At 45.2% G+C, this 23,043-nt stretch overlaps 1 protein-coding gene across 2 annotated transcripts in view; it reads left to right on the top strand.

Moving 5' to 3' along the window:
• RASGRP3 (RAS guanyl releasing protein 3) overlaps positions 1–23,043 on the top strand; it is a 91,419-nt gene that overhangs the window by 62,376 nt on the left and 6,000 nt on the right. Inside the window, exons 12-15 of one of the 2 annotated variants that reach the window (XM_075535384.1) lie at positions 4,180–4,296; positions 6,709–6,824; positions 13,303–13,450; positions 21,247–21,283. In XM_075535384.1, the coding sequence (XP_075391499.1) occupies positions 4,180–4,296; positions 6,709–6,824; positions 13,303–13,450; positions 21,247–21,283 (418 nt within the window). The remainder of the gene's footprint in view (positions 1–4,179; positions 4,297–6,708; positions 6,825–13,302; positions 13,451–21,246; positions 21,284–23,043) is intronic. The other variant, XM_075535385.1, reaches the window with a different exon arrangement.

The raw sequence follows: 23,043 nt of genomic DNA on the forward strand, positions 1-23,043 counted from the left end.
GTATATATATGTGATAACGGCTACCCTCATATTAGAGATCATTTAGAATTTTCCAACCTTTCAAACATCCCATTCAAAATAAAATTAGATATGCTTACTTTATGTAGCCTTGGTTACAATCAACAAAAGTTTCTGATGGAGTGACTCCATTCAGAATTTCAGAGTCACAGTGGATAGTGTCTCAGGTAATTAGTGGCCAACTCTTAGTAAATAAACACTAGATACGGAGATTAAATAAATTATGTCACTGAATGTACTTTGCTCATTTGTTGTGGTAAGTGGACTCTATCTGAGATCTATTTTGTATTAATAAAGGCACTCTGGTGATGTAGTAGTTACGAACTGGTCTGCTCAAGGTCCACAGTTCAAAACCACCAGCAGCTTCACAGGACAAAGACCCGGCTTTCTACTCTGGTAAAGAGTTTCAGGCTCACAGGGGCGGTTCCACCCAGGTCTACAGGATTGCTATGACTTAGCATCGACTCGGGGGCATTGAGTTTGGCATGGGGTTTTGTATTAGTAAACGAATCATTTAAAAACCTAGATAAATTTGGGCTTCACAAGTAGGATAGGCTTTGTGTGTTGACGGGGAAAGTGTCTGCTGTTTGGCGCTGGTGTCTTGGCATTGGTACTCCTAAGGAAGCTGGCACAGAGGAACTCTGTACGAGATGTATTCTGCAGAATGTTGTTGCCAGGGACTTGGACCCCAAGTCTGGCAACCTATTAGTATCTCCTGTTATTTGAACCATGGAAATGGAAGACACAGAATGAGCTGCACTTGAATCTGAGTCATCCGGCCTGGTAGTGCCCTTGTTCCCAGAATAGGGAGGGCAAGGACGTCAGGACCACCGCACTCCCTGCCAACCCCCCACCCCGCCCTGCAAGTCCATCTACTGGGGCCACTCCAGAAGAGAGCTGTGTGAGAAAATCTAGCAGAACCACCAAAGGGAGAATGGGGACAGAGGGTCTTCAGAGCCAGCAGGGCTATGGCAATCTTTACAGAAACAGAGTTTTTGCAAAAAAGGGGATATTTGCTCTCCTCCCTCATTCCCTAGCGTTGGTGTGAAGAGCCTGCCTTGCCCACGTTAGCACAGTGCATGCACACTCACTGCCCTTCCACCGCCCTGCTCTCATCCTGTGCCCATACCCGGCCTGGCAGGACCTCGTAGCCGTAGTCCTTTCCCTTGGTCTCGATCATACTTCAGCTGAGTCTAGTTCACACTGCCCGTGAGAAGGAGACCAAGGCTTGGTCTCTGGCCTTGGCGACCTTCATGGTGAGCATCCTGTGATCCTGCACCGGTTTCCCACAATCCCTCATGCCCACGACCCTGTTTTTAGCACACCTGTTCATGCACATCATTTTATGGTACCTTTGAAGATCACCTTATTTTATTTTCAGGATAAATGCTTTGCCAATTTTGGGAGACATTCCCTTCAAATACAGAGGCTTTTGATTTTGGGGGTAAGATCAGGCGTTTTCAAAGCCCCTCCCAAGTGCTAGAAGGTTGCAAATCTGAAAATGTATTTCCCAATGCCTTTCTATCTCTTCTCCAAGTGGTGGGTCATCTTTTTTATGTGTGCTTGCTCTTTGACATATGCTAACCTGAGAGTAATGTCTAGTCAGGGTTACACAACTGAGAGCATAAAGCTGTACGTATTTGCAGTCAGCACTGACAGACATCACTTGAATACTTGGTCCTAGACTGACAGGGTGTAATTTTTGTTTTGTTTTTTCCATGGCACTCCTGAATCAAAATAAGTATGCAGGGATTTTGATAATAAAATGATAAAAAAATTTAAAAGTATGCAGAGGCTTCCAAAAGTTCATGGGAAAATGGAACGATAATGGAATTTTCCCATGAATTTTTGATGCCCCCTTGTATGTAAGAGTTCCATGCATAGAGCAATTAAGTTCAAACAGCAGAATAAATATTAATGTTCTCACTGGAAAAAATAATACACACACATCAAAAGGAAAATAGTATTTTCGTGTGATTCTTAAACGCAGTCATTGACTAAAAGCTGTGCGCGTCTGGTGGCAATTTTTAAATCCTACTGAAACACATTACTTTTGCTTCACAGAAACAAGTTCAAGCTGGCAGATATTTTACTGCTAGGTTAACTTAGGCACTTAGCTGACAGACATAGCGTATTGTGTTTTCCCTGGAAGCTTGAAATATCTATGGCATCCCTGTGAGTTTACAGCAATTGGTGTAGTTTGGGAAACGTGTGTTTATCCTTTAGCAGGATGAATGGCTGGCGACAATGATCTATGATATGTGTACTTATCTGGGAGTGCTGTGTGCATGTGGCATACGTGTGAGCGTGTGTGTGCATGTGTGTGTGAGCGTGTGAGCGTGTGTGTGAGCGCATGTGTGCGTGCGTGTGTGCGTGCGTGTGTGCATGCATGTGTGAGTGTGTGTGAGCGTGCATGTGTGAGTGTGTGAGCGTGTGTGTGTGAGTGTGTGTGCGTGTGTGCGTGTGTGTGTGTGAGCGTGTGTGTGCGTGTGTGTGTTTGGTCCTGCTGGTAGCATTCGGGATGCTATTAATGTCTCACTCTCTGCAGAGATGCCACAGCTCTTGAAAAATTAGTTAGCCCAAACTTATGATCAAGTGTCAGAACCTTCTAGTAGCAGGCTGTGTGCAGCAACAGCAATGTTTGCCTTGGTGAGGGCCCCCAGAGACGGGGCACTGTCACCTCCATTTCCCCAGGTTCTCAAGGAAAGGCACCTTGCGATACTGTGGAAACCGCTGTGGAGGAAGCAAGTCCACCACAGACTGCTGATCTTCTTAGATGCTCTTGAGTCTGGACCACCTCACGGCGACACTAAGCACAAGAGAAAGCAGCCGGGCCAGGCCCGGCACCCTCCTGCTCGCAGTCATGCTGGAGCCCGTGGGTGCAGCCCTTGCGTCCACCCACCTCCTCGACCGTCTTTCCTCTCTGCCCCTCCACTTGTCCAAGCTTGAGGTCCTTTCCCAGGGTGGGTCTTGCCCCACAGTACGTCTAACGTATGTGACCACAGTCACACCAGAGGTCTCGAGTGGACGAATGATTAAGTGTGCTGAGAGAGGGACAGGCTTAAAGACATGGACTTGACCGTGCACTGGTAACATCGACTGTGCCTCACCACTGATTCATATGAATGCAGCGTGTAAAATAATGAGGAAGCTGATGTTGTCCATGTGTGCATCATGCAAAAGTCCTTGATGGGCCGTTACATAGATGTTTCAGACTGTGAGAGTGATATTTGGGAGTGTTGGATGGAAACTTCCCCTTCATTTATAATAGTTCATTTTCAAGATAAACACTTTGCCAACTTGGAATTTAATCTGCTGCCAAGCTAAACACACTATCCAAACATGCACTCAGTTACAGATTAGATTCTATTAACAAAAGATGCCAATGTTTTATAAACATCTAAGTGCTACATACATGTAAAGTTTTTGGGGTTTTAAAAAATCATTTTATTGGGGGCTCATACAACTCTTATCACAATCCATACATCCATCGTGTCAAGCATATATGTACAATTGTTGCCATCATCATTCTCAAAACATTTGCCTTCTACTTGAGCCCTTAATACCGGCTCCTCAAGTTCCCCACTTTCTCCCACATCCCCCTCCCTCATAAACCCTTCATAATTCATAAATTATTATTATTTTGTCATATGTTACGCTGTCCATACATGTAAAGTTTTATCCGTCATAATATCCTAAAGTTATTTTTTGTTTTTTTTCCCTAGTTATTATTTCTTTATTTTTTTCTTTATTATCCTTAGTCGGAATTGCTTGAGGCCTCAGTTACTATTTTAAAATTTGTGTCCACTGAGTTTTCTGCTCACCGTCTTCAAGTCAATTCCGACTCCTCTAGGACAGGATAGATCTACCCTGAGATTGTAACGCTTTAAGGACGAAGAAAGTCTTGTCTCGTGGAGCGGCTGGTGGTTTCGAACTGCTGACCTTTCAGTTAGCAGCCCAACGTGTAACCATTACATCACCAAGGCCCTGAGGTTTCAGCTAGTGGTAGAATAGTTTGGATAAAGAGAGTGAAGGTGGTGTTAAAATATCATGAGCGTTATCAACGTGAGTGAATTGAAAATGTGGAGATTGTGGAATTGGCAAATGCTTTGTTACGTATTTTGCACAACACAAAAAGCAAACACATGTGCTTCCTGTCAGCAGCCTACCTCCCCTACCACGCCCACCAAGCCCGTGGTGCCCCTGGAATGGGCCTCAGGAGTCATGCCAAAGCCGGACCCCACGGTCATCAACAAGCACATACGGAAATTAGTTGAGGTAGGTGGTTGAGGGGCAGTCAATAGAGGGCCCATTTCTCGTTCCAGAATATTCTGCAGTTCTCCGGGAATCTGATGGAATTTATGCAAATAGCCTGTTGGGTAGGTAAGGGTATTTTAGCAGACTCTGGGCATTCCCTGGCATTGGTCTCTGGAAGAGAACCTACTAGAAAGATCCTTATTCTTTCCCTTTCCTCTTCCCCTTCAGGCTGTTGTCACTTATTCAAATGCTTTCCGCACTTCCTTTTCCGGGCTTCCTGCTGCCACTGTCACTGCAACACCAGGGTGCTTTGGGATTAGAATTACCCGTGAATAGCTCCTATGGGTCCCCAGACCTTGCAAGGCCGCCAAGACAATGCATGGCCAACCGATTACCCAAAGAGGGAAAATTGTGGTTGGATAGTTTCACCTGCTTTAAATATTTGGGAGGCTGGCACAGCAGCACACCACCACTTAAGTTTGGGTGGCGGGGAGGGGGGACAGGGAGCACAAGGCAGAAAACCTGTCCAAGAAGGAAAACAAATGATTTCCAACACGCGTGATAGAATAGCCATATGTAGGCACACTATCAAAGGCAAACACCGTGTGACTCCTGGAAAAACAAGGCACCTCCCTCTGAGTTCTAGCTCTGATAGGTTTCCTTGTATAGAGACAGAACAGGAGCATGCTCAAATGAGGGACATAGACACACCTTCAGCCCCGGACACTGGGATCCCGATAAAACGTCATCATGAGTCACACAGGTTCAGGTGCAACAGGACTGAGTCTCTGCAACATGCTGGGAGAAGAACCTTCAAGAAAAAAGGTTTTACATCTTAGGTTGTCTTCCATCCTATGATATATATATATATATATATATATATCACATTTTAATTGAATATTTTTATGTATTTTAACTATTTATATATAGAATCTTTTTCATTGTGGCTTCAGACTTTGATGACACGTCAAAGACTTTGCCATTCAGATATTTTAAGTAAAAAAATAGCCATCTGTTTACCTCTGGTATTTTCTTTTCTTTTAAAAAAAACATTTTTTATCGTGTGTCACACCAACCGCTGTCTCCCTTCACCCACTTTTTTTGTTACCCATCCCCCTGGGGAGGGGGTTATATGTAGATCATTGTGATTGGTTTACCAATCTTTGGTATTTCCATAGTTTAATTTTTTTTATACTAAGTGGCTTCAAAGATTCAAGGAAAATAAAAGATAAATGAAATTTTTCTATGAACTATTAGAAGCCTCCTTATAGAAGGAGCCCTTGTGGTACAGTAATTAATTAGGCGTTTAGCTGCAAGCTGAAAAGTTGGGTGTTCTAAACCGACCACCAGCTCTTTGGAAGAAAAGAGTTGGCAATCTGCTTCCATGAAAATTACCGCCTAGGAAGCTCTATGGAGAAGTTCTACTTTGTCACATAGGTCTCTTTGAGTTAGAATCAACTTAATCAGAAAAAAAAGGCTTTTTATATTAAAATATTTAATGCATCTAAGATTTAGTTTGGGGCCAATTTATTTTGTAGCGTTATTAGCCAGTTAACCCCAATTATTAGATAGCTTTGTGGATTGGAAAAATGCCTTTAGAATCCTATGTATTGAACTGTTGACTCCAAGTTCAGCAGTTCAAAACCACCAACTACCCCTCAGGAGAAAGACGAAACTTTCTACTTTTATAAAGAGGTATACTCTCAGAAACCCATCGGGGCAGTGCTAGGTTTCTAGGACTCAGATTCACTGTGATGGTAGGGAGTGATTAGGTTATATTTTTATTAGTCCACTTCCAGACTCCATTCTCTCTAGTAAGTTACAATACCACATTATTTTGGTGCAGGTAGTTTTCAGTTGTTGGGTGAGAGATCCTATTGCCGGGCCTACTGAGTGCTGCAGGGTACTCGGCAGTTGTTCGAATATGCCATTTCCGGTAGGGGCATACTCTCCACAGTGCTCCTGATTTTAAACATATTTCCCACTATTCTTAATATTCTTACTCCTATTTGAACTTTAGAATCAACTTGTTCATTTAAAGCAAGTTCCCACTGAGATTTTGATTGGGATTATATTCAATACATGCTCTCGTTTTTAAAATAATTGGGATTTTTTTTTTAAAGCTCCACTTTCTATTGAGATTTGTGATTTCACTAAGCCTTACTCCTACTCAACATTTAGGTCTCAGCTTAGGCCTCATATTTGCCAAGAATCCTTTGTCAAATTCATTTCTTTTTCCGACACCTTCTCCTCCTTCTCCCCCGTAGCGCTCTAGCTAGTGCGCTAATGGCTTCTAACTGTAGTTATCGTTCACTAGATTCTAAATTCCTTTGTGGGAGGGATAATTTGCGAGTTATCAAAGGTGTCATAATAGCAAGCTTGAAGTGTGACTCATACATAGTCATTCATTACATATTTGTCTTTCATCTGCAGTCGGTGTTTAGAAACTATGACCATGACCACGATGGGTACATCTCCCAGGAGGACTTTGAAAGCATAGCCGCCAACTTTCCCTTCTTGGATTCCTTCTGTGTGCTGGACAAAGATCAGTAAGTTGGCATGTTGTCCTTTGTTAATTCCACTGCCCTAAAGCTGCAAGCCATTATTATAGAGGAGCAGTGGAACCTTCACTCATGTCTTGGCCACTTTAAGGCTGGTGCTTTAATGAGTTCAATCTTACTCTTCACTTACCTTTTCTTGGTGTATGTGAACGTGGTGGATGGAAGGGACCAGGGGGCCGACCATATCATCTGTGTGATGCTCGAGTACCCATTTGCAAATTAGCCCAGCTCTCCATTTCCTGCATCACTTCTAATGTTTAGCCATTTCCCCACCCTTGAACTTCTGCCAAAAGTGGAGGCCAATTCATTTGCTGGAGGACTGTATAAAAAAAAAATGTAAAGTCCACCTAGAGATTGGAAGACATTTTTCAGGAAACACGTATCAGATAAGAGTAGTGTCTAAAAATGTATTTTTTAAAAATCCTACACCTGACAACAAAAAACCAAAAGCAAAAAATTGAGAAAAGCACTTGAGCAGACAGTTTACCAAAGAGGATATTCCAATGGCCAAGAATCACATAACAAGATGCTCAATTATCATTAGCCTGTGACCCATCAAGTTGATTCCACTATGTAGTGACCCTACAAGACAGGGCAGAATTGCCCCATAGGATTTCCCAGCTTTCATATTAATGAGAGCAAACGGTCACATCTTTCTCCTGCAGAGTAGCTGGTGAGTTCTAACTGCACGAGCCATTAGGGAGGTGCAAACCGAAACTACGGTGAGATGCACCTCACTTGTGTTAGAATGGTGAGAACACAAAACAACCAACCGGGAAACAGCAGGTGTTGGCAATGTAGTGAAGGAACTGCAACCCTCATTTGTTGCTGGTGAAAGCATGTGTAAAACAGTTCAGTAGTTTCTAATATATAGGTAGATAGATAGATAGATAGATTTCAGCATCAAATGATTCTTGAAAAATCAAGTTACTAAACCCTACCTCAGCCAAAATACTATTTAAAAAATATTGCTGAGGAAATCTGACATTAATAATTGGATGTGAGCTTCGTTCCTCATTTTAAAATTATCTGTAGTAATTGTTGGATTTTCTATAAGGGAAGTGTCCAAATGATATCAAAATGTACATATACCAATATTTTTGTTGATGTGTAGATTTTTAAAAGAAGTATAATATTGGTATGTAATTCAAAACATCAATGAAAGTCTTGATATTTTAGCAAAAATGTCTGAAAACCCGTAAATTCAATTTTATGATTTGTCCAGAACAAATAATGCTTTTAAAATAAGTTAAATGATACAAAACACAAATTTACCTCACAACATAGTGTGTTATTTGCTAAATGCTTGCCTCTCCCCTTAGTTTTACTTGTATCTGTGATACGTAGTAAGACATGGACCTAATGATACTTCTCAGTCTTTGTTTTTTCTCAGTGGGTTTTGACAGTAGTCAGCTGTCATTCAGTAGACCTGCTTTGGAAACCCCCCAGAAGAGATGCAAACAGTTCTGATTTCCTGGCTATTTTTAAATACAGGAGTGTCCCCCACTCCCCCTACACTCATTACTTATTTTCCCAATCATTTTATTAGCCTATAATTCACATAGCATACAATCCAATAATTCCGTCCCATCAAGAAGAGTTGGACAATCACCACGATCAGCTTCAGACCATTTCCTTCATTCTTGTGTCCATCGTTATCAATGCACTAGCCTTCCCTGCCACAACCCCAAGGAACCAATAATCCAGTTACTGTGTCTATAGATTAACCTATCCTGGATTTCATAGACACAAAACCATGTAAAGAGAAAGAACTAGCAATGGTAATAAAGCAACAGAGATAAACACCTCAGTCGAAAAGAAAGAAAATATTCTAGAACAAATTTAAATGAAGCCCCAGTCATTCACTGCCATCTAGTCAATGCCAACACACAGTGACCCTATAGGACAGGGCAGAACTGCTCCGGTGCATTTCTGAGACTGTGAGTCTTTACAAGAGAATAAAAAACTCAGTCCTTCCCCAGAGGAGCGCCGGGTGGTTTCAAACTGCTGACCTTGGGAGTCACAGCCCAACTCATAACCACTGCACCAAAGAAATCAGAAGGGAGATCAAATGACAGGGTCCTAAATTTTAAGCTAACTGCAACTGCAGCCATCCACTTTCCATTTCATTCTTCATGATCGGAGGCTATCCACATCCCTGGTCCCTAGACAGAGGGGATTCTCTGGAGACTGAACCCGCATGTACTTCTCCTTTACTTTTTTATTTTTAAGCTGAAACAGCTTTAAAATGGGCCAAGAGGGAGATCAAATGATATGATATTACCAGACAGTTTGATCTAGTCATAAGTTATATGACTCTTCTGCCAGACAATGAGATATCTTAAATTAATCTCTCAAATTTACCGTGGTGAATTGCACAAGGAAGTCTTTTGTTATGGAATCACCTTGGCATCATTCTGAGTAGAAACTGATGCCATGGCACCTCGCAACAACAATCACATCGAAGCTTTGAGTGAAACTTGAAAAGTCTCAGAAAGGAAATGTTTTCTAACCTGTGTTCCGTATAGGTAGCTGGTAATTAGTACTTTGGGAAATAATAAATTAAACCCAACTAAACAACTATTTTGATGGATGACTTCCCAACATTTTTAATAGGGTAAGATGCCCCATCACTCTTTGAGAGATGAGATGGTGAATACTTGCACAAATATATTTGGATGGGGAAATGAATTAATTTATTCACTACAAGTCGTCTTACCTTCAACCTGGCTAACATTCAGATGATCATTTTTATCCCAAAATGCTCTTTGAGAACTGGTGTTTTCAGGGATGTGTCAATTTAAATGATGCCTCATGTGAAGAAGCCTCAGAAATCGGTTTTAGGCCATAGTGAGAGCTTTCAGTGCGTCACTGACCAAATGAAACTTCTTCATGAATTTGATGGACATATTTTCCTAACTCTACTTAGTGACTGAAGACAATCTGTTTAACAGAGTGCAGGTCGGGCGTGTGTGAGTAACAGTGGGATGTCTGAGGTAATGCCAAGGTGGTATGGCACTCACAGGACTGGCCAGGTCCTCCTGAGAGTCAGTAGATATACTCCTTGATGAGTGTATTGGTCTGGGTAGACTAGAGAAACAAATCTACAGAAACTCATATGTGTATAAGAGAGAGTTTTCTATAAAGGGCATTTGTATATTAAGAAAGCATCCCAACTCAGTCCAGTCCAAGCCCGTGAGTCCGGTATTAACTCATATGTCTGATACCAATCTATAAAGTCTTCTTCAGCCTCATGAAACACGTGCCATGACATCAAATGAAGGATGATCACAGGTCAGTGGGTAGAAAGCCTTGTGGACCCAGTGGCATTGTAAGCATCTCAGCACTGGCAGGCGTCTCCACGTGGCTTCTCCAGTCCCCAGGGCACAGGGTCTATCAGCATAGTGCCATGTGTCTGGTCAGTAGAGAGTCTCCAAGAGAGTGAGCAGAGAGAGTTTCTCCCACCTCCAAGGTGCAAAACCAGGAGTTCCCAGAATTCTCAGGAGGACACGCCCACACAGAGGCCCCGTTGGCTATGATCTGATTGACAGACTCGACTCCACCCTTCACGTTTAATCCTCTCAAGTCCCAAATTGACACCAGAGGATGTAACTATCACAAGGACCTCTGCAAACCCTCAGTGTGAGCTGAGGAAGGATGCTTTTCTTTGCAGAGGAGGATGGGCATTTCCAGGTCAAGCAGGTAGGTAGCCTCCCGATTCCATCCTTTTTGAGACAAGGACTGTTTTGTTTTCCTCACTCATGTGGACTTCTGTTTCCGGGTCTTCGTTCCCAGTCCTGGTCATTCAGGGACCAGTCCTCCAAAGTTCAGGCTAGTGCAAGGGGAAGATAGAACCATTAATGTGTCCCAGCTCTGAGGCTGGCAAAGACTGCTGAGCGTACTGTCAACCGAGTAAACAAATGGGAAGTGATAGAGTCAGCATGCTCCTTAAAAGAAAAGATGTGAGACTTTGGCTGGCTTACCTTGGATGCATAATGAAGAAAACTCAATCACTGGGAAAGGAAATAGTCATTGGGAACGTGCAGGGATCAGTAAAAACAAGGGAAACCTTCAGGAAGTTGGATGATGTGGTAGCTGCCACAGGACACTTGAACATAGCAAACTCATGAAGAGAGCGCAAGACAAGGCAACACACAGGTTTGTCACCCATAAGGTGTCATGGTCAGAAAAAACTAACCGGTAACTAACAACAGTAAGATCCTGGAGTCACCTGCATCCCTGTGGCGGGTGTGAGGCCCGAAGGCAAAGAAACACAGATCCTTCATGTCTTCACCCTTGTGTCACAGGCTGTGTGTTCATGCTCCTTTGGTGGCAAAGTCGTGGGTCCTGCGCCGCCATCCAAGAGGGGCTGGAAACGTAGCTTCTCACCCAGGTCAGCTCCTTGGTTTGCAGCAGGTTGAGCTGCTGAGAGCAGGAGCACACGCCTGGAAGCAACCATTCTTAGCCCTTTAGCCCCCGGTTAAGCTTTAAAAAGCCCCGAGCCAGGTGAATTGTGCTGCCAGGGTGATTAGTGGTGAGATACATATAACTGAAACTTGTTGGCATCAGTTTCATTTTGCCCCGTGGTGACCTCGTGTTACAGAGTTGAACGAAACCAGTGTTTTCAAACATTGGTGTTATGGTAGCAGATCACCAGGTGTGTCTTCGGAGGCACCTCTGGCTGAGTCCAGACCACCAGCCTTCCCATTCATAGCAGCACACACCTAGGAACATGGACACACACACACATATTCTCTCTCTCTCTCTCTGTGTGTGTGTGTGTATCCATTTTCTCAATGAGTGTACTCCCCACCAGAAAACTAGATTCCTTCTGAGTGCTTGTGAGTAAACCCAGGAGCTGAAAGCAATAGCGCAGGTGGGAGTTGGGCTATTAGATACTAGGTGATTTTGATGTCAATAAGTTTGAACTATTGTTGACAATCATTTGCATACGCCGAGAGGAAGCTTCACCTTTGAAGACTGGAGAAATGCTATGGTGTGGCTATCACCAATAAAAACATCTGCAGCTGAGACTTCTTGGGGAAGAGACATAAGGAGTTGGGTTTGAATGCGGTTGTGGAGAAAGGACAGGCATCTCTGAGGGGGCAGCTTAGAGGGACGAGGGCATGGGGCCCGAGGCAGATGTGTCCAGGCCTCCTTTCCCCACGTGGAGAAGGTACAGAAAGAAGTGGATCATGTCGACGAGCCGGGGGAGGAGGAAGAGCAGGGCAGCCCGCACTCCCCCTCAGTCCACGGTACAGAGAATGTCAGAAAGGAATGAGTTCCCACGCCAGTGCCAAGTTCACGGGACGAGAAAGCCCACTGTGGAAGGCAGGTTTGGGTCAGCACCTGACTACATGGATAAAAGAGTAAGAAAAGGAAATTAAAAAATAAAAAAAGGCCAGTGAATGTTCCTTTTGAAAATTGAGGATAAGGAGAGAGGAAAGGAAGCTACAAGAGATGATAGTAGAATGGGAAAATAAAGGGGTATTTGGGGAGGGAACTGCAGCCCCGGTGGTGTAGTGGTTATGTGTGGAGGTGAAATCCACATGGTCCGAAGTTCGAAACGATGAGCAGCTCCTCGGGAGGAACTCTGGGCTTTCTACTCCCAGAAACAGTTACAGGTTTCAGAAACGCGCAGGCAGCCCTATGAGCCAGCATTGACTCAAGGGCAGGAGTTTGGTTTTGAGTGAGGGGAGGGGAAGTCTGGGATGTATTTGTAGGCAGAGGAAGCGATCGGTGGAAAAGCTCAGCAGAGCCTGGATGGATCAGTGTTCCAGGAGGCTGTGGAGTAAGGGATAGGAGCATCCCTTCTGTTGAGACAGGAGGATGCACGAAGACAGGAGAGACTAAGACGGATTTTGTGTTGGCAAGTGGTGAGGAGACATGGCAGCCTAGAGCTCTCTACGATCATGTTGGTCCATGAGTCTGATTATGTGGTGAAAGGAGATAAGGGGGTGGGTAGAACTGAAGGTTTAGTCCGTAGGGAGAAGAGCTGGGTGAATGCTCTCACAAACGGGCCGTAGGCAGTAAGGCCTGGCTGTAAAGATCACCGTGGCCTTGGCTCCGATGGCACCGGGCTGAATTAATGAGGGAATGAGGGGCCAGGGAACACAGGTCCCTGTCTTTCCTGCCTCCTGTAGCGAAGCCAGGATGAAACAAAAATATGCCCTTCTGGAAGCACCTCTTCATAATGAAGGAGACGTCATTGCTGCGATGCACATGTGTGTGCACGCATGAACAGGCCCTGTGCACACACGGAGCCCGTCTTCCTACTGACTAAGGATGTTAGGGCACTTGGAGCTGTCCTTGGGAGTCCTGTCCTCCTGTTAAGACGTGACAAAGAAGCGAACAATCTCTACCTCATTTGGGCCACCATTTGGGAGGTGGCTTGTTAAGTCTGTTGATTACTTAGCAATATGGTATTCAAAGATGGCTCTAAAAAATTTAAAATTCTCTTTAACAGGGATGGCCTAATCAGTAAAGAGGAAATGATGGCATACTTCCTGAGAGCGAAGTCCCAACTCCACTGTAAAATGGGACCAGGATTTATCCATAATTTTCAGGAGATGACCTATCTCAAGCCAACCTTCTGCGAACACTGTGCGGGATTTGTAAGTCTGTTTTCCATCATTTTCTCCTGTGTGCCGTTATTGGGAGAGCACGCTGAGAAGGTGGGGCAATGCGATGAAATCTCTGAGCTGCCTTGGGTCAGAAGTCAAATTAGAAGGCTCCCCGATTTAAGTTAAAAATGGGGGCAGAATCTGCACCCTGTGATATGCTCCGGGAATGGAGGGTTAACAAAGACAAAGAAGGTAGGTGAAGCCTGTTAATCAGGAGGGATTTATCCTGCCTGGGATGACTGTCACCCCGTGAGCTGTGGTGTTCATCATTAGTGTTTATAAATGTTTGAAATTAAGGAAAGTATTTATCTTGGCTAGTTCCTTCCATTTCTTATTGATATGGTGCCAGTCCTTAGAAATCCCTCCAGGCATGGCTCAATAACTCACATCTCAAAAAACAAGCCAACAAAAACAATCTTTTGGAGAAAAGATGGTGATAATCATAAAGAACATTACTCCGCCCTTGACAATAACAGCCAATGTCCTTAGCCATTGGCGTAATTAATTCTCACCGCAAGCCTGTGAGGTTGGCATTTCACTCTGCCCCCGTCACGGATGGAGACAGGGAGCCCCGGAGGGGACGCGCTGGAGCTGCCAGGATGGCAAAATGAGTAATCACCAGAGCCTGGCTGGAACACAGGTCTTCTGACTCAGCACCCAGTGTTCTACCGACAGTCCTCAGTACACGGAGACTCATCTCCCCCATTCCGAGGGTTCTAGGGGCACGAAGGTCAACTTTGGGGCCCCAACTTAAAACATCGATTCTAAGTTCTATGTTTTCTCCTAGGGAGGGTCCCCAACACCCAAGCGACTAGGGCTCCTGTGCCTCTTTTGTGGACCCCAGAGCCCCGTCAGTCAGGTTAGGGTTGGTCGGCAGTTAGGTCACCCTATTGACTCAGATTTGCAGTTTCTGTTACGCGCTACCAGAAAATTACATTTTCTCCAACCCACACTTGAACTGGCTTTCAAGGGCCGCAGACGTGCTTGTGTTCATCCCCACGTACTTCTGAAAAGGGGTAAACAAAAGTCCAAGGAAGACTGGTTACCTCAAGGACGGTTCCAGATGGTCCAGCAACTACAAGGGGAGGGCCGGCCTAATTGGCTCTTTTCAGCCAGCCAAGAGAGAGACAGGAAAACCCTGTCTAGCACAGTCTCTATGCTAGAGACCTAACTGTAGTCCTAAGACAAATGCCACCACCTGGTCACATGTCTCTGGTTGCTCTGGGGAGGGTAATTTTTGAAAGTATTTGGACCTACAAATTAAGAAGTGGGAGGGGGACATGTGTAACACTTGCCCGCAAAGTAGGGCCGAGTGAAGCCAAGGTCAGACGATTTGACCATGCGGTAGTTCAGCCAAGGTCCGGATGGTGCACCTGTCCTTTGGTGAGCCTGCGAGCTTTCTCTCTGCCCTTTTTCTATCTATAGAGCACGGGCTCTGTAGAAGCAACACGGTGTGATCCGTGGGGATCTCTGTGCCCTTGCCTGCTCTGTTCCTGACATCATTCTTGGCGTCAAAGGGATCCGAGTAGTCGTCAGCTATGGTCACGGTCCAGCGGGTGGTCACTCTGAATGCCACCCACTGCCTCAGACCCTCCATGAGCTACTGTCGGTGGAAGCAGCAGCCCCCAGGCTCTGGACCGTGAGGAGGGCGGTCCCTCATGCCACAAGGCCTGCAGACCCAGGATGTGTCCCTGCGGTCCTCTACTTGATACTTTTAAGGTTTAATTAAAGTGAACTCATTAATTTTATATCCCTTATGATTTTTCAAAATGTGTTCCATTTCCATGGTTTGATCCAGTTTGATTTTCACTGACAGACATTTTTAAAAGGTCAGTGAGCTTTCAAATAAATATCACTGTAGATTTGTCATCGGAAGAATTGGGGGTGGATGCCAAGTGATTGGACCATCTGCTATTGAAATAAGTTTCATTTTCAGAGTAAAACAAAAACAACCAAGCCTCTATTTGCCTTACTGTACATTACATACAGAATTAGAAATTTAAACCTAAACTAGTTCCATTTATGCATTTGCTTTATAGATGAAGAGGCTGAGGTCGGAGAAACGCTGGAGACGTTTCTTAAGTGACTTCCCCAAAGTCACATGGACCATCAGTAATAGGTCCATGACTGACGATATCCAGGTCTCTGGGGTCCCAGGTCAGAGCGTCTCACACCATGAATATGACCTCAACCCATTCTCTCTTGACAGGTCATACTGAGCCCTCTTGAAAACCAGTCCACGTGAGGTTAGCATCTCCTCCCCTTGGCCACCACCTTGCCTCGGTGGCTCTTCTTTTGTGTCCTCTCCCAGGTATTAGGTCGACATTTGCAAGCAGTGTCCTAACTTCCACTCCTGATAGGACCCCTGTTTGACTGTCTTTTCCAGCAGCTCCGGAAGCTAGTCGAACGAGGTGCACTATCTAGATATTAAGCTGTTTCTTCTTAAACTCTTACCCCGTCCTGTCCCAGCCCCATGACTTTTGCTCATACACAAACACTGAGGCACAGAGCTTCCTGCACTTTCCACAAGGAGCACTTGTGTTCCGCCTGCTTACTGGAGACTCTGGGACTGCCAAGCCCTGGCCAAGTGACTTCTGTACCTTACTCTCCTCATCCTCAGCTATCTGGGTTTAGAGAGAGGGGGTGGGGTGGGGGTGGGAGGAGGCAAAGTCAGAGTGGAAATCTGTGGATTCCATTATCGATTTATTTGATTAAAAGATAATTTTATTGGGGGCTCTTAGAACTCATAAAAATCCATACATCAATTGTATCGAGTATATTTGTATATATGTTGCCATCATTTTTTTCTAGACATTTACTTTCTATTAAGCCCTTGTTATCAGCTCCTCTTTTTCCCCTCCCTGCCTCCTACCCACATGACCCCTTGATAGATTATAAATTATTATTTTCATATCTTACACCAACCACTGTCTCCATTCTCCCATGGTTTCTGCTGTTCGTCCCCCTGGAGGGGGATGTGGTATGGTTATGTGTCGATCATTGCAATCAGTTCTCCCTTCCTGCCCTCCAATCCATGCGTTCCCCCTACCCTTCTGGTATCGCTATTCCCATTCCTGTTCCTGGATTCCACGTGTTGTGAGCTCTTATCTCTTATCTATATCTGTGCACAAGCTCCGGTCTAGCTCGCAGTAAGAGGCAGCACTGGGGTCATGATAGCGGGTGGTGAGGAAGCCTCAAGGAATCAGAGGAGAATTGTGTGTTTCCTCCCTGTGACCCCTCTGTGAGGGGATGACCCATTGTCTACAGATGGGCTTTGGGTCTCTCTTCTAACCCTCTCATTCTCAACAATATGTTTTTGTTAGTTAATTTGTTTTGGGTCTTCTGATGCCTGTTACCCTGCCCTAACAACTCCTCATGATCACACAGGCTGGTGTGCTTCTTCCATGTGGGCTTGTTGCTTCTCTGGTAGATGGCCACTTGTTTAACTTCAAGCCTTTAAGACCCCAGATGCTGTATCTTTTTATAGTTGGATGCTATCAGCTTTCCTCACATTTAATTATGCACCCATTTATTTCTTCAACATTTGTGCTGGGAGGGTGAGCATCACATATTGCCAGATTGTTAGAACAAAGTGTTCTTGCATTGAGGGAGGGTATGAGCAGAGGCCCGAAGTCTGTCCACTACCTCAGTGTATTGCCATATAAATATATGTACCTAGACCAATACCTCTATTTTATGAATTAATGTATTTACATATGTACATACCTATGCTTATACATCTATCCATAGCTTTGTTTCCTAGAGCCTTCCTCTGTTTCCTTTTACCTTCCTCCTGCCCCAGCATCATGATCTCCCTACTTAGTGATTCCTCTCAGCTAGATTGCTGTTGCTCCAACACTCCCAGGATCTGTATGTCCCCCTTGTTGTTGATTTTTAATTCCCTAGTTGTTCCCATCTATGGCGTTGTTTGCTCACTGCTCCCTTCCCCCACTCATTCTCCCTCAAGTCCCTCCGGGACCCACGGGTCAGTTGCTTTCTCCTTGAGATTGGTTCCTATGCTTGTCTTATATAAGTAGGCAAACCAACCATAACAGAGACCAAACAAAAAGAACACAAAAAATTGAAAGGAAAAAAGAAAAAAAATACATAATTCAACATCTGTCTGCTGAGCTTTATGACTGTCTCCCCACTGGCCCTGGGGGAATTCCGGGAGCTGCCCCTCCAAGCCTGGTCTATTTTGTGGGCTCTTTAGGGGCTTGTGACATTGCTTTGCTCCCATTGCAGATGTTATATTCCCTTCTTGGTTTACCCCACTGCGGGGGTTTCAGACCCCAGTACTGTCTGTCCTCTGTCGCAGTGTGCTCCAGCGAGGGGACATCATGTCATGAGCCGCTGTTGGCCCTACAGTCCTGTCTGCGCCTCAGCAGCTCCATGCAGGGACGTCGTCCTCTGGGCTTGGTGTGCACATATGGGCTCCGGACTGACTGTCTTGTTGTCTTTTTCCTTCTTGGTTTGCTTCCCTGTGGACAGCATGGCGGCCCCTCCCCAACCTGTAGGTTTAATATGCTTTTCTGTCGCACATCCTTCTAGGGAAGGGGACAGTGTGGCTCTGGTTGGGACCGGTACTGTAGCCCAATCTGTTCATGCGTTCCTACGCATGGTTACATTGCCCTCAAGGGTTGGTGCACCGTGGTGGGGTCTGCATGCACACTCCCAATTCTGTGGTGACATAACCAACACTCTCCCCCTGGGTGGTTTAGTGCCCTGCTCCCCCCACCTGCCCCAGTCCCATGGGTCCCTATTACAGATCAGAGAGGCTATACGCCCCCATGGAAGGCAAAAGAAGCTCTTGTATGTAGTATTTCAGTTAGGCATATTCCACACTGGTATAGCAATTTAACTTGATGCTGATGACTCAGAGATCTTAGAGATGAGGGGTAAAATGTGTAAAATATGAGGAAAATATCATTGCTTCCCCATGAGGATGTGAAGATTAAATAAGTTCATTCAAGAGAAGCCCTTCAAACTGCAGCTCACACCGTATGAGCTGAGTAAACCCCCACTTTCACTATTACTATTGACAGTCCTACTGCCAGAAGGCGCCACCAGGAAGCACGTTTTCTTCACACCAAGCTTGCCATGGGTTTGCAACTTTGCAAATGATTTCATTCCTTGGGGCCATCGCTCGCACGTTGTACCAAAGGGAAGCAAATGAGATTACTTGAAGGATCTTTGGTACACCCGACATAATTATCTGACATCCGCCCCCCCCTTTTCCGTACTTAATCCCCAACTGTTTCTCCATCAACGTAGGTTCACAGGCTTCGAGTGTCAATTAATCCTTCCCATTCTCAGGATAAATGGTTACCCTTTCCCAGGAGACATATGTATACTATCATGTCTTCTGAAGGACCAAATAACTGTTCAGGAATGACTCCAGCGGTGAAAACGTCCTTGTAGAAGGAATATAAGCAGCAGCTGTGTAACGCCCTTGGGTCACTTCACATTGGCAGCTGCTCTTTCTTCTGCGGCCATGATGCCCATACCAGGGGGCACTGATCATCTATAGTGTGTTGTGAATGGCACCCAGATGTGCCCAAGAGGCTGCATAAGCTTCTTTTAAAATCATTTTATTAAGTAGACAAGTCACCTAACCTAACCCCCCAATAATTAAGAATAATGCTTCCTGAGCTTGAGCAAAGCTCATTTAATTAAATCATAATTCTGTTTCCCACATGCCAATGGGAAATGGGGAGGGTATAATTAATTAAATCATAATTCTATTTCCCACATGCCAATGGGAAATGGGGAGGGCATAATTAATTAAATCATAATTCTGTTTCCCACATGCCAATGGGAAATGGGGAGGGCATAATTAATTAAATCATAATTCGGTTTCCCACATGCCAGTGGGAAATGGGGATGGCATAAGAAAGGACCCGGTCAGGGCCCCTTCTTTACAGCAGTTAGTCTGTCGGAGAGCAAAGGCCACATCACTCACCCCTGAGCCACCTGGACAGATGCTCTGCCATTGAACTCTGCCACCCATTGTCCTTGCCACCCAGTTGATGCAGACTCGACAGTGCCCGGGGCCCCGCGAAGAAGACCTTTGTTCCATAGGGTTTTCTGTGAGTGATTTTCCACAAGCAGATCACCAAGCCTTTATCCCTAAATTCCCGGCGTGCACTCACCTCCCATCTGTCAGCCTAGTGTAACCCTTTCCATCATCCATGTTTCTCTCCGGAGGTGTCATGAGGGACTGAGCTCGACACAGGTAAGAATACACATGAGAGAGCTATACACTGCTGATGCTCTATCGTCTGTCACACAAACTTTAGCTCACACAGCAAAGAGTGATATAGGAAGAAAAAAGGGGGAACACATACCCGGAGCAACAGCATGGAGCTTCACGCATAAAACACTGTGGTGCTGTAGTCGCTCTAGGTTTGCCCTCTCAGTGGGAGTTGTTTAGTTTGCTTCTTTAGAGAAGTCTGTGCCCCTGAGCCGGGCCCGTGGTGGTGATGTGTTTAGTCTATATGTTTCTTAGATGAATTCATGTCTCTGAGTTGGCTCCATGGTGGTGATGTATTTAGTCCATACGTGTTCCAGATAAGTCTGTACCCCTGGTGGTGGCATGCCATCTTAGCGTCCCTTCTGGTGAGGCAGCTTGGAGTGATGTCGAGAATGCTCAGAAAGACTACGTTCCTATTTTAAATGAACGTGCTCTCTGCCGGAGGCCTTCTTTGCTTCCTGCTTGTTACCTGCATGAAAGTCTCTCATTGCTTTGTGAGCAGGGTCTGAGTAATTTCTACAGCCCCCATGGCCTTGGCCCAGGATCAGACAGAAGGCAAACGTGGAGAGTGAATGAATCAATGAATACACATTAGCTCTAAGGTGCAATACGATTCCGGAAGTATCCTAACAACCTCCCAATGCTTTCATGTGGCGTGCACTTCATAGACGGCTTATTTCCTGGAGTGGGGATCAGAGTAGCTGGTACCATTAAAAAGAAGGCAGGAAGATGGGGGTGGGGCAGAATATGAGGGGTGCCAGTAGGGGGTGATAAATAGTTTGAAATGTTGATGGTCTAAAATGTAACTCCCCCCGCCCCCCCCCCCGTCCAATTCACAATAAAAAGAAGGCAGAGGGATAAATGAAGGGAAACGCAGTCCTGATGCATGACACAGTCCGGATGAATCTGGAAAATATTTTGCTGAGTAAAAGGGTCAGAAAGGGATCAAGACTGTATGATCTCACATGTATGAAATGAGCAAATATATTGAAACCAAAGATTATCGGTGACTACCAGAGACGGGAATTAGGGGGAAAGAGAAAGTTTTTCTTTTGGGGTGTGGGGGGGTTGTATTTATGTTAATGGTGGTGGTGACATGATGTGGGAATGGGTCAAGAAAGGTTAACACAATTTAAAGAATGTTACCAATGTTATTGAATTGAATAGGTAGAAATTGGTGAGGTGACGTATTTTATTTTCAAAACACACACACACACATAAGAGTCACAGGGCATAGGGTCTTCCAATGAAGAATTATTTGCACCTGGAATTCGCTGAGGGTGCACCACACCCTTTAGTTTTCCATCCCAACTCCCATTTGGCTCCTCAAAAGAAAGGGGAAGCAAAACCCTATTATCTTCCGAGCTGCGGTGGATGGGCGGGGCTGCTCGCTCACAGGAAGGGTGTCAGGGCGGCCACATCCTGTTTGTGTTGGACTAGCGGGTGAGCTTCCAGGACTTCCTTTTTTGTGGTCTTGTTTTTCCTTCCAGATTTCTCTCCAGTGTTCCTAATGTGCCTCTGTCTTTTGTTACAGCTCTGGGGCATCATCAAGCAAGGGTACAAGTGCAAAGGTAAACAGATGCGCCTTTGTTACGGTTTTAAGATGTGATGTTTGCAGCAGAAATCACAGTGGCCCAGTTCGACCACAAAAGTGGCCGACATCGGTGTGAACCTGAGTCTTTTGAGACATGGCTATCGGAAAGGTCACGTCTCCAGGAAGCCAGCCTCCCACAACCGCAGGGCCAGGAGGTGCACTTGTATGGCCGGAATCTGTAAAGATTCCAATAGTCAGAGGATTGGAAAGATGGACTGAGAAGACAATAAAGGAGTCAGACGCATATTATGGTAGCATGCTCACTTCAGCCCCTCTTGATGGTCCGTGCAGAACTGGGGAAAAAAGAGAGAAACTTTACTATCTTGGGACATTTATAGGTCACCACAAAACATGCGTATTCAGTAGTTACCTGTGTCACAAGGTGGGTGGTGTGGACATTAAGGTCCCAGAGCTCACAGGTGAGGAAACCTTATACCTGAATTGGGGGAAGGCACAAGGGGAATGGGTGGCGTGGTGGGAAGAGATAGCAAAAGGATGTCTGCTTCTACAGGGAGATAAAATCAACCATGTGTTCACTTTCAGGCAGCATAGCGGTAGGCGGAGTATCTGTGAGAATGATACTGAAAGCAGGATCATGTACTTGGACTTTACCTCTAACTTACCAAAGTGGAGGCTTCCCTACCGTGGAAGACCAGCTTCCCGGACTCCCTCTGTTAGAAGTCAGGGAACATCGCTGCCTCAGTGTTAGTTTCCCACAGAGACTCCTTGGCGTTTGGGAGAGCCCAGATTGGAATTTTATAGCTTGTTCCCAAAGGATCGCAAATTACCCTTCCCAACTCTCCTAAATCTAGGCCTCAACTCTGAGATCTCTGGGGAATTATCCGCATCAAGTGAGATTGTGTCTTCAGAAGTGGGACACACTCAACTTACTGTACATAAGAACTTTTCTACTTTAGAGGAAAAACACACTGCTCTATCTGTAACATAGTCCCTCCACCCCCACCCCACCCCACCCCCCGCCAACCCGATTCTTACCTGGCTACTCCTCTCTCTCTCTCAACCCTCAGCGATGAAGATGAGAAAAGAAAACTTAAAATCTAGTGTTGTTCCTTTCAATGTATTAATTCATGCATTTTCTCCATTGAATTGACATTTATAAACTCAGTATGTATTTGACAGATGTAATGCATATCCTTATCCGAATGCATGAGGAAGTATGTTACTCTATGTATTTATTGATATGATTATTACATATTAAACCCACACCTCACCTATCATACAGAGAAGAATCTACCCCCTCGGTGTCCGAGGCTGTAATCAGTATGAAAGCAGAGAGCCTAATCCGCTCGGAGTGACTCGTGGCTTCACACTGATGACCTTGAACTAGGCCTCCACATTTCATTTTGAAACCAAGAGCCCACTGTCATCAAGTCGATTCCAACTCGGAGTAACTCCCGAGGGTTTCCAAGGCTGTCCATTGTTACAGTCGCAGATAGCCTCGTTTTCCTCCCTCGGAGCAGGCGGTGAGTCTGAACTGCCTCCCCTGCTGTTTGCAGCCCACCACTTTCCCGACATAGCCACCAGGCCAAAGAGTCGATTCTGACTCATGGTCAGTCACCAGGCACTGTCTGCTCCTATGAAAGTTTCGTTTGGGAAACCCAGAGGTGCAGTTTCACTGTGAATCAAAGTGATCTGTTCCCTAGCCAAACCAAACTCACTGCCATAGCGTCAGCTCTGCCTCTGAGCAGTGGTGCATTCTCGGGGGGCTTTCTGTTA

Source organism: Tenrec ecaudatus, chromosome 17 (genome assembly GCF_050624435.1).
Source record: "Tenrec ecaudatus isolate mTenEca1 chromosome 17, mTenEca1.hap1, whole genome shotgun sequence".
NCBI classification, from domain to species: Eukaryota; Metazoa; Chordata; class Mammalia; order Afrosoricida; family Tenrecidae; genus Tenrec; species Tenrec ecaudatus.